At 45.5% G+C, this 19,446-nt stretch overlaps 1 protein-coding gene across 2 annotated transcripts in view; it reads right to left on the bottom strand.

Annotated features, from left to right (window-relative positions):
• Window positions 1–19,446, bottom strand: part of RXFP1 (relaxin family peptide receptor 1) — a 288,445-nt gene that overhangs the window by 171,165 nt on the left and 97,834 nt on the right. For both annotated transcript variants that reach the window (XM_032955172.2, XM_032955171.2), the window contains exon 3: window positions 8,287–8,373. In XM_032955172.2, the coding sequence (XP_032811063.1) occupies window positions 8,287–8,326 (40 nt within the window). In that variant the 5' untranslated portion in view covers window positions 8,327–8,373. The remainder of the gene's footprint in view (window positions 1–8,286; window positions 8,374–19,446) is intronic.

Raw genomic sequence — 19,446 nt, 5'->3', positions numbered from 1 at the left:
TATTAAAAACATACTAGGAACTAATTTACAAAACGTTACTGCTGCATTAACATCCAATTTACAGCCTACTTACCCATATCTTCACGCCAGTGGGCTGTAACATGGCCCTAAATAGATAAGACGGAATTGAATTAAAATATTTCTAAAAATGGCAGCTGCAAAATGCTCATTGAATGCAGCATTCTAAATGTGTATTCTTCGCAAGTTATAGCAGTGAAAAGACGCTGTAATTTTCACACTTTAAATACACGATTTAAACAAAGAACAACTTTGGACGCTTAATTGGAGTGTATTCATGGCGAACCAAACGTGTGCCCTGCATGAAATTAACACCTCTGTTTAGATATCCCCCCGGAACAATACCAAGCTATAACCAAGCCAGCTCCGATCTTGGATCTGTCTATTGATTGTTTCTTCTGCAATGCTCTCGCAAGGTGCGGCTACACTATTGCGAGGTTAGGTCTGCTCACTCTTTCGGGTGACGTTGGACGTTTTAGTTGGCAGTGTATTCCCTAGGTCGTGGGCGGGGGAGAGGACTAGGAAGGAGGCAATGGAACAATGTTGTTTTTAATCACTCAAATTATAGTTATTATTATTATTGAGCAACAAGTGCTTTCCACCTGAATAATCATGCAAAACTAAAACTTTTCGAAATTTAAACTATGTTTATTTTACCAGGTAAGGCCCACTGAGCTACATATCACGTTTTCAAATTTAGAGGCAAAAACTGGAGGACCCAGAGAAAAATCCATGCGATCACAGGGAGGAAAATATGCAAACTCCAAATATACAGCAGGCGTCAGGTCGGGATTGAACCCACGACCTCCTGCATATCAGGCGAGGTAGTTAACATCTCACAACCCTTGATGTGTTCTTCTGTGGTAGCTCAATGTGCTACGACCCTACTCCAAGATATCTAGGAGATATCATGTACAGAAGCCCCCATATACGGCTAAATTCACAATTAAATGACGCGATGCGCATCATCAAAGGCCCACTAAGTTCGACACCAATTCCCTTGGCTCGCCGTTCTCGTCAACATCCTGCCACCAAATATCTGCAGAGACATCGCGCAAACTGCAAATAAGTTTACACGTTTTCTTGCCAGTGACAACCTCCCACCCATCAACCAAGTCCTAAACAAAGCACCTCGCCACCGACTCAAGTCCCAATCCAACTTTTTGGGATCACGCTGTCACCATCCTAGAATCTCACTCAGATCTGGGAGAACACTGGCGAACAACAGTGGAACAATGCAGACGTCCACAATGAACCCCTCCCCATTCGAGCCCCAAACATCATCGCACTTCCTGGCTCTGACATTCCTCCTGCTCCTCGAAGACACTGGTGGTGTAACCGTCAGTCGCATGAGAACATCTGCAGACCGATGCACACCACATCTCATCTATGAATCGAAAATTAAAGACAAGCCACTATAGTGTGACTGTGACCAAACTATAGACCAAATAGTGAACCACTGTAGTCTGCACTCCCTTCAATGGAGGAATAGCAAAACTACACACACTCTCTCTCTCTCCTGAAGCCCTCTCAAGGGCTAGCACACCTCAACGTTGTAATTTAGCTCCTGAACGCATTGCCATCATGTGCAAGAATTGAATGAAGAAGCCATTTAGGCTGAGATTAACTTGTAATTCAGAGTAACTTTTTATTTACCAAGCAGATTATAACCATGCATTAAGATGTCACAATATTCCTTCTCAAACAGCATTGCCTCCCTGAGCCAGTTAAGCAATGATATAGAGCCTCCCTTTTTCAAGAGGCAAGTTCATAAAATTTTACACAAAACAAACTATACACCCTTATTGAAAACCACAGGGTTTATATGGCCACAAAACCAGACAAACCAGACTTTCTCGATGTGGTCATCTCACAGTTATTTAATGTGTTAGATAATTTTGTGTAGTCTTGACAAATCCTATCTCCTAGTTTATTGCACTGAGAAAATGATTTAGACCTAAGGGCTACATTATTACTGTTTAGACACTGCAGTTTGTTCACGCAACAGCTGTCGCCGATTATAGAAGGCACAAATGCACTGTTAAAGCAATGTCATTACGTTACCATTGTATCAAGTGCTGTATGTCAATATGGGATGCGGAAAATGATGCGGGGCTTGTTTTGATCTCAGAATAATGGACGTTAAACTAACGTTTGTGTTGTACCAAGTAAAATGCCAGTGTCTTCCTGCTCAAACGAGCAATGGTCGGTTGTTCATCTCGACTGGTGACCCGATCCAATTGTGGAAATTCCACGTTTCTATGGTTAGGGTCAAGTACAGAGATTGCGCATGGCCATAAATCAAACCCAGCTTGTTAGGTTTATAACACAGTGAGCTGAGCGTTATCGCATAACTACGCAAACAAAATTTTTCCCTCCTTTCATCTCTGTGATACAATATATACATACACACACGCAAACACACGTAAACATATTTATTATATCTAACACACAAAATACCAGGCAAATGTGCCACTTATGATTAGTAGAAAGGGTTTAAATATCTTTGTCAATGGAAACTCAAACTAACCGTGAAATTCTGCCATTATATAAATCACTCCAGATAAAGTGTAAAACTGTGCACGGACCCTTGAGTGCTACACATACGTTGTCCATTTTGATAGAGGCAGCATCCATTGCAGTTGCTTCGCATGTGACTGACCTATGCAGACAGGATGTGGGAAATTTCTACAAATGAGCCGTGTGCAGCCTTTCCCTTTTACCCTTCCCTATACCATGACCTTCAACACCCGCTATTGACAAATCTGTCCGTCCACTTTGCACCCTAATTGCTGGTTTTCTGTTTCGTAAGACATGCCCTGAAATATATTCTCTGTCGGTATTAAACAACCCCTATCTGCCCAATCGTTACAGTTTGCCTTGAACGTGTACACTTTTTTTCCTTAATTTTAGATCTTTTTTTATCGCCGTCAAAATGATGAACACATTAAGCAAAATGGGTCCCGCTACCCCCCCCCCCCTCCTAAAAAAACACATTACTTCTCTATCGCGCACGCGATGCTCGCTAATTTAACATACAGTACATGAATTTTCACAATTCATTGTGCCCTTGCCAAGGCAATTAAAGGACTCTAAAGCACATCTCTCCAGCGAAAACGCGCCACAATTAGATGTGCTGTTGCCGCGATGGCATTGAAACCACCCTCTTGGTCATCTTCAGTCGTGTCCCATGAGCCGTTTGCCACATTCTGCAGTGGCTGATTGAACCCTATTCAGCACGGCTCTGTGATCCATACACGGGTTTCTACCGGAAGGTCAATGCAACCTAGACAACAGCCGCTCATTAGGTGTTATTGCATTTATTTTTTGCTCCTTTCATCTCTGCTGTCTAGAAATGTTCACAGACTGCGTGTGTACGCCAGATATTAAAACATGTGCCCTTTTCCTACTGTTATTTTTTGTTTGTTATTTTCCTTATATTCTCAAAGTTATACTCAGATTGTGCTGTTGCGGTCATGGCACTTTGGGTAAAATTGTCATCTGCATTGGGCCCCCCCCCCCCCGTAGTCAATGGAACATTGTGTCACATTGAGGAACGACGTTGGAAAAAACGCCACACAATTTCTTCTGCCAACTCTCATCGCGGTCATTAGAAGCTGCCCCTTCAGCTGCCCCTTATATATAAACGCATATATTACGTCGTTAGAAGTGAGAAAAAATAATCTCATCAAATTATGCGTCTCTGTGTGTTCAATGGCAGTGTATTTGTTGCGCATGAACTTGTAACCAGGCGGGGTGGCACTGTGGTTAGAACGCCAATCTTTAAGACATCTAACTTTTTTTCTCGTTTGTTGCCACGATGGAGGTCTTTCAGTACATACTTTGTGGGATTGCATGAACATTGACTTTGCAATGGTGCAGCGCATCCTGGGTAATTAAATAAATATGTGAATGGACTTCCATTCTTCTCTCCACATAACACATATTTCAGTCCAGCCTATGGGTCCACCAGACTAATGTTATCCAGCAGCATTTGTTTAAGCCGTTTCTAATTCATGTATTGCCAGAAAGTCAATTCCTGCAAGAATTCTGGCAGAAAATATGACCAAACTACCATTACATTCTTCATTCGAGGCCATTTCTGTAACAAATCAGCAACAAAGCGATTTCAGCCAACACATGAATCAGTACCAGTATGTTTAAGGTAGTACAACAGAGTTGATAAATCACACTAGCATTGTTTTTTTGATTGTCAAACTTTCCACTTGCTCGGCTGCAAGGCAATCCGGGCAGTGTAGCATGTGGGCCCGTGACACGCTACAGATTTGAGAGCGACCCCCCCCCCTCCCTCCGGTGTCTCGAGGTTTTCTCTTAAGTCCCTGCACTTTCTACCCACAGGCAAAACGCCCAATGTAAACAATAAAATAGTAAACGTCATGATACAGAACTCTATGCGTAAAGAGTCCTGCACTGAGACTCAGCGAGGTTTTCCTGGCAAAATGAAGAACATAAGCGCATTTCTAAAAGAAAAAAAAAACCACTATTCCTGGCTTTGCATGCAGGATTTTCAATTATTCTAGTTCAGAGCTCTGACAGGAGTATTAGCCCTCTGAACCGCAAATATAGATTTCCATTGCATTCTTATCACAAGTCTTACCGTGATGAAAATTGCAATGCTCTGGTAAATGCAAACTGCAGCCTGAAATCTTGCTTGAAAGAGCTCATTATTGGATAGTGTGGCTACCAGCCCATGATCCTAGAGCAGATATTTAACTTTGCGGTACCACCTGAAGTGGCATAAATTTCGCTGTTCTGTTTTTATTGATGTGGTCAATGACAGTGAATTATGTGATAACTATTTGAAATTAGGGAGTTATAAAATAATTCATTCTCAGTAGCCACATCAATAAATCAGTACTACTACAGTTTAGCTACCTTGGGTGGTAACAAAATCGAGCTCTGGCCCATGAACAAAGTCCTTATCTTCAGGGCTGGGCCAGAGAGCGGTGGAAACTCCACATTGTGGCGACCAAGCCGCACTATGTATTGGCCCTGTCTATCTGCCTGTAAATGCAGATCGCAATACTTATCTTCAAGATGATCCAATGCAGATGGCATTTATGAGACGTTGTGTTGCTATTAGGGGACTTACCCTATTGACCACTGGACAAATGTATTAGATGGTTGACGAAAGCACGGCAATAAATGTAAAAACTAGCGCTCAATAAGAGCCTTTTAGCGTGGCTATTAGCCACACTAGTCCAGCGCCAGGCTTAGCCACAAACAATGAATCAAAGGGAGCAGCGCTGGCTCGATTCACTGTTCAGTATTCGTGTGGCTTGCTTGAGTATGGTGAAAGAGCCGACCACAAAGCCATACAATAAAAAATACAACTACAGACTTGGCCAAATTCCACATTGATTTATGAAACTTCCCCAATCTTCAGAGCTCAATGTCAACAAATGCCTCTTGAAGTCTATAAAACGCATTACCAGCATATGTAACACCTTTGTATGATTTACAGTCTGCGTGGCACGCAGCACAGAAAGACACGGCATCCAATGCGTTGGTAAGAAGTGAGTCGATTTACGATATTTTTATTTTATTTTTGAACCTTGCTTAAAGCACTGGGCATGATGCATAAAAATCAATCACGTTTTCTAGGCAGTCTCATTTAAATGAATACGCTGCATAAACATTCCTCGCAATGTGCCAGCTTCGCTCTTTAGTGAACCAATCGAGAGTGCATATTCAATTTGACAGTGTCACTCAGCTTAAACAAGTAATTAGGCAGGTAGTCCATGGGCCCAGAGGAGCTATTTTACTTGTCAATACGGCCAAAGGTGGCATAATCTCCGTGGGTTACCATTTCTTAATGTGGCCAATGGCATTGAATTGTATGATAACCATTTAGATTGAGTTATCAAGTAATTCACTCTCGTTAGCCGTGTAAATAAATTGGCACCAGTAAAGTTTGCTACCTACGGTGGTACCAATTTCAGCTTTGGCCCATAGACTAAGTGCTCGTCTCCATTGGCCATCCATAAAAGGAGTTATAGAAATTCCACATTTTAGTGACAGGGATCAGTCTACCCATTGGATGATCAATGTTGACTTCCCACAGCAGTGCATATTTGATTGTCTCAAGGCTAGATAGTGGGTGTGTAGCGATCCTCAGTTTTTACGATTCCATGAATTATCGCGATTTGATTAAATAATTTTGAATGTTTTCCGGAGCAACTGATGCCATGGTGGATATATGAAAACATACATTTCGTAGCCTATTTAATTATGTGTTGTATGACTGGCAGATGTGTGTATTATAAGCATTGTAGGATGTAAAGTTGTAAGGATTAGAATATTTATGAAACGCTAATGTTCAGTTAAGGATTCTTTAGTGCTACTGGAAGCACATTCAGAGCACGTAAATTAAACAATCAAAAAGCCAGTATGCCACGACAAAGTGATGGGATACACAAATCGTAATAATCGTCCTTTCTGATATGGTATCATATCGTATGGTGGAATCTATTTAATTTCCTGAAAGAAAGCTTATATTGATGTAGATGCAGTGGGTCAATACATTATTATTACAAACGCCCTGCAAAATTCGTGTCTAATCCCATAAAGATTAATCAACGCACGTTCTTAAATTCACAACGTAGCCATTGAATCATGCGTGTGTAAAATAAGCAAACGTTTATTCGTTTTGTGTACGGTGTACAGAATGAATCGATGGTGACCTCTCCAGCTACTAGAGGCCGACACACTAATCACAATGCATACCTAAAATAATTGGTTCTACAGTGAAATATCAGCGCTGAAATGTGGCAGGGAATCGAATGACAAGGGCAACGAAGTGTGAAGCCTCTAACCCTGCTCCTTTCGGGCGTCAGATTGTCAAGCTCAGCAAACGTGAGCTTTTGCACGTTTCAATTATCCACAGCTTGCAAGTTAAAATTACACTTGAGAGGGGAAATTAACTGGCACTTTAGATGCACTACACAGCAGCTTACGTAGCATGCAGCTTACATTTACTCAAAATACTTCGATATGTGCAATATAACATTTGCTTGTATGCACCCACACATGCGTGCAATGAAAGTCATGGAATGAATTAGAATGTTTATCTAAAAACCAAGAGAAAATGATGAGTAAGTTTAATGCTAGAATCCATATGCGTGCATTGTTAGTATCTTACAAATTGGCTTTATGTATATGCACCGCAGGAAGGATAATCCACGCGTCTTTAAGTAAATGAAAAGAGTATCCCACTGCACAAGTGAAACATAACAGGCACTCCGATCCTGAGTCAATACAGGACATTCCATATTTTATGTGGCAAGGGGCCAGATAATCTAAAGGACATCTCGTGAAAACGTCCTACAAAGCAGTACTCAATTTGTTGAGCCCAGAGGGTTGATAGCTAGAGTCGATATTGAAGGGAATTAGAACTTGTTCGCTCCTTGTTGTAATTTGGGAACTCTCCCACCGCACCCGCCTGGCCAGAATATATATATTCACATATTTTGACGTGACACACACAAACTTGGGGATACTGCTCTGATGTAATCGTCAGAAAACTGGACGAGCATTCCACAGGACGTCGGTTTGTTCTCCCGGGGCGACAGTTCTGACAACGGGAAAGTGTATTAAACCATCACGCCTCTGTCCAGTGAGCATTATAATGTACGCATGTATGTTGAACTTCTTTCGCACCGCAACCGTGCGCAGTCAACCATGCTAATCGGGCAGTGTGTATAAATGGGTACCAAACAGTGAGACCTTCGGGCCGCCTGCAGTGGAGTAGAGTGGAGGTAGTTCCCAGCTCTTCCACAATGTCTGGCCAGCATGGAAGATGCCGTCTAGAGCAGTGATTCTTAAACTGGGGTGCACGCCACCCCCTGGGGGTGCCAAATGCCCTTTCTGGGGGTGCGAGACATGGTCATATTTTTTTTTATAAGGAAAATCATCGAAACACAAATTAAGCACGGGCACGTAAGTACAACTACTTTGTTTCACCAAACCTATGTAGTTATTAACATTATATATTTTTTTTAGTTTATGATTGAGAACCAAAGGGGTGCAAGTCTGCAGTCAAGGTTAAGAACCACTGCTCGAGAGTATCTCTCTAGAGCTGCCTCTAGACGAGGCTCTTCTGCCAGCAGTGACGTGAGCTAGACATTGCAGATTTGCACCTTTATTTAATGCATCAATATAAATCATGTAATGTATGCATGAATGACAAGCACGTGCAGCACACACACACACAGACAGTGCTGAGTAACATAGATCTCTTGTACTCACGGCATTCTGTTAATTTCCCCTTCCTCGAGTAGGGCGACATTACTCCGAAAAACTTGTCGAACAGTTGGGGCCAGCCACTGTTGTCGCCTGCGTGGAGAGGGACAGACGGTTGGGAAGTGAGAACGTTAGATTACATGCTAGGTGAAACATCCATAGCGCACATTGCGTTACTGTGCTATATCCGTGTGAAATACTGCTTTTATGCACATGGCAAAATTCACAAGATAGCCTTATTATCGGTAAAGTCACGTAGGTATGAAATAAAATAAATCACGACGTTTCGGGCGCAACACAAGCGTCCATCATCAGGTGGGAAAGCATGGTCTGCTGCTGAGGCAAAGAGTCTGCCTACGTGACTTTACCGAAATAACAAAAGAGTATGGATTCCTGCAGTCACGAAAGCTTCAAATCAAGATTGAGCCTTGTTATCATTATTATGCATGTCATGTGTACAGAAGAATACTATGTAAAAAACACACACACACAAAATGTGTATACAAAGCGCTTGCTCAAAAACTGCCCCAAAATTCAAAGAAGATGACCGTCTTGAAGAGGTCTTGAGATTCACTCAGACTTTTATAAAACTTAAAAAAAAAACTTGTAAATATTATTATTATTTTAAAGTGTCGCGGTCAAATTATCGCCCATCACAGATGAGCAATGGGACAGTGCTCATCTCTACTTCTGCCTCTCATCAGTGGCATCACTTGGGTTGGTGTCACTCAGTGCGGTAACTCATGGTGTAACTCAGTGCGGTAACTCATGGTGTCACCCCTCAGGGACCTCTGCCCGTACTAGACCATACAGAATCCTTAGTAATGCTTTTTTGTACTAATGTTACTCGTAAATCGTAAAGTTATTGATATAGGTTCACAAATACTAATTGCCACAATAGTGTAGCTAAAACACCAGAAAGTTTGACAAAATCAGCGACTATGAAAACACGAGCGGCAACGAAAACAACAGCGCGTGCTTGTAGCGCGTGCAGACAAAACCACGTGATTCGATGCGTCATTGTTATTGGGGTAACAATGACTGCTCTGACCGGAGCGCATTCGAAGGTTCAAAATGTAAATTAGCATAGAGTTTTAGCCTCGTAGGTATATTGTACATGTAAACTGGGCTTACACATATTTTTTTATTGTTGTTATAACTAACTACAGGGATATTTTTTGATTAAAAAATAATAATAATAATACATTTCTGCTGAAACACTGCACAAAAATTGTATAGACAGTGATTTTGGTGTCACCCCCTCTGATGGTGTCACCCGCTGCAGTCCGCACCCCCTTCGTGACGCCGCTGCCTCTGATCCATGACGAAAGGAACCTGAATATTTTCGTGAGGAGTCGGCCACTGACTTAGATGAAACCACAGCAATTCCAGCAAATTGCCAGGCACTATTGCCATTTGTCACCCCCTAAAAGTCACATAGCTGCGGCTATAGCATTGTGAACTTTGAAAGAACACAATATCTAGCATAGAGCATGCCTTGACATAAGCTCTGCCTGGTTGTTTCCTAAATTATGATTTTTTTTTTACAGATTTTGCGTTAAAAAAAATGAGTGACCGTCAATTGTAAGATTGTGAGTTGAAAACCTGGTTGCAGTTGACACAACCCATCATCCCTAGAAGGTCTTTAAATAGGTACCACATAGTGGGTCACGAACACTGCCTGTCCCTTGGGGAGATTGTCCACCACCTTGAGAACGTGACAGTTATTTTGTCTCCACAGCAGAACCAATGTTGACTTTCTACAAAATGATAGCTATTTCATTGACCCTCGAGGGGTGATACACTTGTTGCTCGGACTATGAGAAGTACATTCGTGTCAAGAATGTTGCAACAGTGAGCACCTTGTTCTAAATATGAAGAGAATTACAGGGATGTAAACATGGAACATGAATAATGGTCATATATAGCGAACAAAAACCTTGACTACAATTCTATTGGCAGTAAAACATCTTTTTTTACGGATTGCCAAAAGTCCAGCGCATTTTAAAAACACGGAGCCCGCGATTTGAACCGACTTGGCGAAAATCACAGCCGGGGCAAGGTTTGTACGAGGGTACACGGCAACAACGGTCGAAATAAACAATGCCTGCTTTGAAAAAAATGTAGCGGAGGTGAATAATGTGTGAAGGGTTGTTCCAGAGGGTGGGAAAGATTTAATTGTGTGAAGCAACATTCCGTAACTAAAACGCAAACGAGCTGAATAGCAAACATATTTTCCCTGACCCACGTGGTTGAAGCCATTGGAACGTAGTGTGTGTTACCTCAAAGTAGAAGGTGGGAAATTCCATAGACGTAGCCTGGCTCATGTCAACCGAGGGGAAATATTGACGGCAAAAAGCAACAACAACAATTAAAACAAACTCTAAAACCAAACGGCTGTTCGTAAATGCTTTCGCAGAGCTGATTTATGGAACCGAAGAGAGAAAGACGTCTTTGCAAAACCAATTCGCATTGCAGAACCTGTTACGTGCGTTTTACTCCACCCGCTTGTTTGTTTCTACTTAATTAGGTTTTCGCGATGATGCTCTATGGCACTCCGCTGTTGTTTTGTGTGAGCTTCTTCAAAACACTGAATTGAATGTGAATTTACAACTCAAAATGCCCATCGGAGAGCGGGACTCGTTTGCCGCATGTCTGTTGGCCCCAGAGGTGGCTGATGAGGCCGATCCGGGAATCAGCTGACTGTGGTGGCAAGCGGGGCGCCGCCTGTTTCCGATCGGGATGGGTGGCCCTGGGTGATTGAATTTGGCCGCGACCTCGCTGCTGCCTTTCCACCGCTCCAACCTTGCTTCCCTCCTGTTGCCATTGTTGTGCTTTTCGAAAAGCCTGAGATCCCTGCAGCAGAATCTTCCTGCGTCTGGGGCGATCCATGGGCAATAGCCTCCTCGCGAGCCAGCGTCGATGTCGCAAAACGCTACACGTCGGCCTTGATGACGGTCCTTGGAAGCGCTTTCTCTGCCCTCCTCTTGAGCGTATGAACACCTCGACTGAGCTGGGAGAATGAAACTCGCTTCGAAGAGTCTGGAGTCGGACATCCAGGGGATGTGGCCGGGCACAACAAAGTTGATGTTGGATGATCGTCGCCTCGGTGCACGTGGGGTTTGCCTCACGAGAGAGAGAGAGCATGGCGCGACTCTCTTGCAATTTCAAGCGTTGATTAATTGGCTGTCCAACTGTTGGTGATGAAGATTGGAATTTTTCATACAAATGGATGAAAAGGCACACCTGCCCAAAGGTGTAATCGACCAAAGCGTTTCGACATTCAGATGAGCATGGGGTACTGCTCATCTCCGTTTAAGATCCTGTGCCAGTGTTGGAATTTCTACTTTCCTACGGTAGACACCACCCTATGTGGAAGGTAACTTTTGACAATATGCCAAGTAGTACTAATTTTATTAACCCCAAAAGACATGTTAGACTCCGAACAGAGGTTTGAACTCCTGACCGTCTTGGCTTTGATTATCCACTCTGACCACGATCCCAGCCTCCCGTAATTAATGAATTTATAAGTTCATAATAAGTTTCTTAAAGTCATCCGCCTGCACCTAGCCTGGCACAGCAGTCAACCCATGGCACCTTCTGGTTCTGGTCCCATGACCTCCTCCTCCACATCCTCCTGTACCTAGCCTGGCACATCAGTCAACCCATGGCGCTACCCGGGTTATGTCCCGTGACCTCGTCCTCCTGCACCTAGCCTGGCACAGCAGTCATCCCATGGCACCTGTTGGGTTTGTCCCGGTGACCTCCTCCTGCACCTAGCCTGGCAAAGCAGTCAACCCATGGCACTACCTGGGTCTGTCCCGTGACCTCTTCCTCCTGCACCTAGCCTGGCACAGCAGTTAAGCCATGGCAACCTACTGGATCTGTCTGGTAACCTCCTCCTGCACCTAGCCTAGCACAGCAGTCAAACCATGGAACCTGCTGGGTCTGTCCTGTGACCTCTTCTTGCACATAGCCTGGCACAGCAGTCAACCCATGTCACCTACTGTGTCTGGTACCGTGACCTTCTTCTCCTGCACCTAGCCTGGCACAGCAGTCAAGCAATCGCACCTGCTGGGTCTGTCCCGTGACCTCCTCCTGCACCTAGCCTGACACAGCAGTCAATCCATGGCACTACCTGGGTTTGTCCTGTCACTTCCTCCTCCTGCACCTAGCCTGGCACAGCAGTCAACCCATGGCACTAGCTGGGTCTGTCCCGTCACTTCCTCCTCCTGCACCGAGTCTGGCACAGCAGTGAAGCCATGGCACCTGCAGGGTCTGTCCCGTGACCTCCTCCTCGTGCACGTAGCCTCGTACAGCAGTAAATTTATGGCACCTGCCCTGCTGGGTATGGTCCCGTGACTTCCTCCTGCACCTAACCTGGCACAGCAGTCAACCTATGGCACTACCTGGGTCTGTGCCGTGACTTCCTCCTCTTGCTTCACCTAGCCTGGCACAAGCCAACCCATGGCACCTGCTGAGTCTGTCCCGTGACTTCCTCCTCGTCCCGCACTAAAATAAAAAAAGTCTGCCAATGAGATGGAGCGATTAAATCAGCATGTGTGCAGGAGATTCTAGTTGGAATGTTGCTTAGCAGGAACGTGAGAGGTGGCGATATCTTGGGGATGCCTTCATCCAGCAGTGGATTGACCATGGCTGAGGATTACATTATACTTTTCGGTAGCACATTATTCGTTGCTTAATAATTTCACTTGCACTTAATTTCTCTATAATAATGCAAGCTTAAAAAAAACACATTTTATACGTACTGTAAATATATTTTACAAGCATCCTAATGGCCCTTCAGTTACTGGTAAAAACAAATCCAGAGTGTGGATTTATAAACTTATACAATACAACGCGACACATGTAAAACTATTTATTGCAGTCTTACAATGAACTTCAGAAAAATGCACGCAAGTGGGAAGAATTTGTAATTAATGGTTGTTGCTTTTCTAGCATATGTAGGTAAAAGCAATACGTTAGAATTGTTTCAAGCTAAAGGGGAAAATGGCTGAGTGAGTGGCTGTAAAGTCCGGCAGACATTGTTAGTGGAACGTCGCTCGACCAACCAAATTTGCCTCCTGAACCTCCACATGGACACACTGCACCAGGTGAACTTTTAAGGCTGAGTCAACTTAGGGGAGACACAGGACAGCCTCAAATAGTGCTTGTTTCTTTGTCTATTCCAAAGACAAAGAAACCCCGAATAGCCTTAACAGACAGTTGGGGCAAATGCTGCCATGTTTACACACCACACCAGGTACTCATTTGAGGCTGAGTCGACCTAACGGAGGCCCAGGACTGATTCAGATAATCGTCACTGGTGTTGGCCGTGAGCGGGAATTGAACTCATATCGCCAGGTTCGTAGCGCAGCGTGCTCACCGCTACACCACCGCTCCCCACTATTCCAACAACAACAACCGCCATTCGCCACTAAGTGGCGATGACGTCACCACGACGCTTGTGCCAGGCCATGTGCACCTTGAGGCGACGTGAAGTGTCGAACGCCCCCTGGCAGGTCACGGGGCTTACCCAGGTGCCACGGGTCGACTGACTGAGATGACCGAGATGACTGGCTGAGGCACCACCTGTGCCCTCTACTGTGCCAACATGCTGTGCTTTAGCCACCCGGCGCTCCGCTCGTTGTTGTGAGCGTCGCTCCTCCGCCCTCTGTTGTTGTTGGAGGGCAAGTCCACTCAGCTCCACATCCTCCTGTACCACGTTACTCCATCTCTTCTCTAGTCCGTGCCGTGCCCGTTTAGCCCCCTCGATCCGGCCGAACAAAAGCTGTTTGGGCAAGCGGTGATTGGGCATGTGGGCTACATGGCCCAGCCAACGCAGCCTTGCTGGCCAGAGGTGCTCACCGATGGGACTTTGTCCAGATCTTTCGAGGATTTGTGAGCTCATCACACAATCCAGCCTGGTTAAACCCAGGATTGATTGTAGGCAGGCCAGCCTAAATTTTTCTAACCGGCGAAGATGTTCCATTAGGGGGGTCCACGTTTCGCAAGCGTAGAGAAGGGAGGGAATGACTGTGGCCGAGAAGACCCAAAGCTTAGTGCGGAGCGACAGACCAGGTAGCTTCCACACAGCGTTACGCAACCGACGAAAAGATAATGCCGCTCGACTGATTCAGAGTGAGACCTCTGCTGTTAAACCGGAGCCGGTCATGAGCACACTGCCCAGGTATGGGAAACTCTCCACTCTCTCCACAACTGCCCCATCACCGATTGGGAGTTGTGGGGGTGGAGTGCCCGATGGTACAAAATACCCAGGCAGGTGCTTAGTTTTGGTGGGGCTGATGGTAAGGCCCCACCTTTTAGTGGCACACTCCAGTTTCAGCAGCAGCGCCTCCAACAACTCCTCTGAGTGAGCTGCAATTACCAGGTCGTCGGCATACATAACATGGTTGACCACTACTACACACACACATATACACCCTACTCAGCATACACACTGCCCCAGACATAAATATTTCAGATATACACCCACAACAACAAGGTCTGCCAATCACCAATTCGACGGTGATGTCAACACAGCACTTGTGCCAGGCTACGTGCAATTTCAGGCCACGTAAAGTGTTGAAGGCTCACTGGCAGGACGTCACAGAATAGCCTGAGGTGTTATGAGTTGACTGATTGAAATGACTGGCAGATGCACCACATGTGCTACCCACTGTGTTAGTTTGCTGTGATTTAGTCACCCAGAAACTCTGTTCATTGTTGTGAGCATCAAATATTTGCCTTCAATTGCTGTACAAAAACACATACAACTGTGGTGGTGACGTTACCACAGCGCTTGTGTCATGCTAGGAGCACCTATATACCTACACACATAAAACCACAGGGACGCCTTTTGGCGTCCCTGTGTTTCTTTTTGGCGACCTCTGGTCTAACACCATTTAAGACTAGGCTCCGAAGAAAGCTGTCTCTGGTGTGGACCAATCAGTTTCAAAGACAATGCATATATTATCAGAGTATGTTTTTTGTTTGCATTCTGACCACAAGTATTGTGGTCAATGCAGACATGATTCCTTGTAAAAGGTTTCAGTTTGGTGTTTTAACATCTAAACACCTGTTTTTTGCCAGAAAAAAGGGGGCAACCTATTCTCATATCACACACACCCATAGAAAACAAAGATCCCTTGTATAGCCTTGCAAACTGTTGCGGCAAGTGCAATTAGCTAGCACCTATTGGTGGTTGGTGGTATTGACAGCATGTAGCCCTGCCACCTGAATCACCCCAGTGCTGACGTTTACATACTGCACCAGGTACTCGTATAAGGCAGAGTCCATCCAGGAAAGGCCCAGAATTTGTTCAGACATTGCTGGCCACTGATTGTTAACAGTTGCTGAATGACGAACTTAGGTCGTCTGGTTCACTGCACGGTTCACTATCTGTTTCATCACGCCCTGCTGACTTGCACCGAACACCCGCACTCACAAACCCAAGTATAGTGTTCATTGCTATTCATACATCTATATTTTTTTGTTCTCATATTTTTTTACGAACAAAAACATTCAATTAAAATCTACTCATTCGGACAATAAACAGCTATTTTGGTCTTGGCATAACAAACACACGTTTTTATTCAAGCTTATGTTCTGCAGTCACACTGCCCTGTCAGATGTTCCTTGCCACAGCAAATGGTGTTCCCACATTCACACCTTTCCAGCCCAGCCAAAGTGTATCCAATACAACGTTTCTAGACCAAGGAAGGTATCGATATTTGAAGAGCACGGCATTAATAATCTATCCATTGAAGACATAAACGCCCACCGCTCTGTGATGCAATGTAAGAAAGGTAAAAGGCTCAAGCCTGCAATTGCCTGCCCATGCCATTGCTGCAAGAAGAGTCTCCACTAGAGGGAGCTCTGGTGAGCCCCCTAGAGGGGATTTGTGTACCGCGCTTCCACGTTGGCCAGACGTTTTTAAAGAGGTGGAGGTACCCACAATACATAAAAAAATTGTTCTGCGGTCACACTGGCCCTGTCAGACGTGCTTAAAAAATTTGTTTTAGCAGGTAAGAGCCCACGGAGATATTTAGCTCTTTTTCAGAAGCGACCTGGCCGCAAACAATAACTCGACGAAGTGGCTTATCGCGTGGAAATTTTTGGCAGCCAAAGACTCTAAACGCATATTGCTAGACGTGGAGGGAAAAACCAGAGAACCCGGAGAAAAATCCAAGCGACCATGGGGGAGAACATGCAATCTCCAAATATACAGCAGGCGTAAGGGTTGGGATCGAACCCATGGCCTCCTGTACACCAGGCGAGGTAGTAAACATCTCGCCACCACGGCATCACACACGACCAACCTTTCACTAGACTGTAGTGTAACTATTTATACTGCTGAGTGGACAGAAGTCAGGGGAATTTAAGAAATGTGCACCATTGTTTCAACTGCCCTGCCAGGAGATTTAACTTGTAACCTCAGGATTGTAAGCCCAGAGTGCTTACCATTACAGCAAGGCAGCATCTTGCTATGCAATATATATCTCTGTATTGTATTTCTCTGCTTCCCACTATGATTTTCATATGTAATAATGTTGACAGTATCTGCAATCACTCATTAGCATGTAAATTACTTTTCCAGCTGGCGGTCAAAGTTGGTTTCCCTTAATCAGGTGACTTTGGCCATCATTCCTCCAGGACAGTACTGATGAGTACCACTTTGTTGAAATTCAGTGGTGGTTGTCCTATTGATAGACTGGCCCCTGTCATGGTAAGGTGGAATCTACACCACCGGATTAGGACCACCAATCCATATCAGCGCTGCCAAATGCTAATTTTCGTAGGAAAACACTTTAACAAGAATTAAATCACCTTATATAAAAAGTGCATCATTAATAAAACACTATAGATATGAAGCAATTGGCGGGACCCCGGGGTCCCATCACTGCCCTGGGGTAGGAAAAACCGCGTAGCGACACGAGTCTTGCCTTACCGACAACAAAACTAAGTGTCAATTGATTGGCCTCGTCGAGAGCTACTCGGGGCACTAAGTTTCGTAAAAAGTAGAAAAATTACATAAACACGTTAAACTCACTGCCTGGGGGGCGGCGGGCTCGCCTTGGCAAAGAAGCTGAGGATCGACGGCTGACCGGAGGGCGTTGTCGCCGCGCGCGACTGCGGCGGACGCCCCCCGGGGCTCGCGTTTGGCCGGTGGGGTGGCGCCCATCGTGTTGATCGCCGCCTGCTGGCGCTTGTTGACGCGAGTCTGGGTGGGCGGCGCGTTGGTGTCGTCGTCCAACTCGGCGACGAGATTGGGCGGGATGGCTGGATAGTAGTCGAGGCAATCGGCGGGGATCGAAAAGTACTTCTTGACGAGCGACTTGAGCTTCTTCGTGGTGATGGTGCCAACAGGCGTCGTCTGCAGCAGCGCCGAGCTTTGCCTCGGCGCGGGCAGTGGCTTTCACCCCCCAATCGCACGACGGGCGGACATTGCGCTGCACGACGGTTTGTTGGGAGCCTCCAGCTCTACCCGTCTTGGGAATGACGTTTGCAGCTGACATCATCGTTGATACGGACAGCGCGGTCGACCGCGGCAGAGGCTTGCTTGACCCCGCAGACGGAGCTGCGACAGGCGGTGATGCACCTGCACCCATTGGCGTCCACCTGACGAGCTTGTGCATTTCGGCGTTCAGCTCTTCCTCGTGTTCAATGAGGTGGCGTTTCTCGGACGCCATTGCTGAACGGGGGCCGCGCGCAAGAATGAGCAGCAGCCCTGGCGGGGTCCGTCCGGTGTCCTTGCGGGATCACGAGTGGGCGGACTGAAAAATAATAATTATTGACCTGATTTTTGCGGGACCCCGGGGTCCCGCCAAATGATTCATATGTAATGAGTCCAACTGAGTCGCAGACGTTGTTCTTTGCAGGCAACAATTTTATTATGACATCAACACCTAACACAAAGGGGTAACTGCCCCTTCACCAGATACAGCCTAGGGTGGTGACCACCCAGCTAACTACGCTATACTGAGGAGTTACAGCTACGAAGGGTCGGGCCCTCTCATTCGGGTTCTCGACCACGTGTTGATGTCTTGCAGGACGCAGAGGTTCAGCTTGTGCGACCCGGGTCCCTCTCGGGTCGGGGCTGCTCCGCCCTCGGCCCCGCCCGCCTTTTGGAGCCTTCTAGCTCCCTCTCGAGAGCTCTCCCCGGACACGTGAAAACCCCCTAGAAAAACCCACCTGGGGGCCTCTCTATGGACACTCCAGATCACGTGTCTGCGGGGTCAACCAGAGTGCCATGGCCCGGGGCAACCCTGCCCCTGGGCTGACACTCTCCTACTCCCCCCTGTGGGAGCCCACACTACATGCTAAGCGTGGTGCTCGCGCTATCCCAGCGCACGCCAAGCCCCGCTAGGGCTGGTACTACACCCGCCTACGGGTGTACGCGATGACAGTGCATTGCCCTCTCAGGCCGGCACCATACAGTGACATCACTACAGATATATAAGGAACACATTTAAGGAGATATGCACTTTTAATTATTCGACTGATATATTGTACTGCCCCTACTATGAGCATCAAAATTAACCTTACAGCATATTTCCATTTAAAAACGCCGACTAAATGCTGCATACATGCATTCTTTACCAAACTTGCTTATCTTGTTTTTAAAGGGCATTTTTGCTTTTAAACCTGAAAACGTGAATGTAACACTTTAAACCTCAACAAAACAATTCGCACATTATTACCTAATGATGGTTGCTTGTGTTGCAATTGAAACTTCGTATCCTATTTTATTTATTTTATTTCTACGTGACTTTACCGAAAGAACCAAAGAGTAATTCCTGCAGTCACGAAAGCTTCAAATCAAGTTCGCACAAATCTGTTCCATAATGTTTTCGAGAAATAAACGTTGTTATTATTCAAGAAGCAAGCCGCGAGTTAAGGCTTTTGACAGAGATTGTGTGCACGTTGAACGACTAAGGACAATTTCAAGCGGACGTCCCTGCACTGCCAACAACATTCCCCGGAATTGTGATCTCACAGCGTGAGAAACCAAGAGGAGTTTCTTGATAAGGTGATTCAACTCTACAAAGGGAAAGGAATTCAGAGAACGGGAATGGACTACTTGTGGATATAGTCCGCTTCCCTCTGTTGTAACTGACGTAGGAATGTGGAATGTTTGAAACGAGCTCAGGACTGCGAGTAGAG

The sequence above is a fragment of the Petromyzon marinus genome, chromosome 16, assembly GCF_048934315.1.
Source record: "Petromyzon marinus isolate PM22_M1 ecotype Great Lakes invasive population chromosome 16, UKy_Petmar_22M1.pri1.0, whole genome shotgun sequence".
NCBI classification, from domain to species: Eukaryota; Metazoa; Chordata; class Hyperoartia; order Petromyzontiformes; family Petromyzontidae; genus Petromyzon; species Petromyzon marinus.
This window is presented reverse-complemented; position numbering and strand designations above follow the sequence as displayed.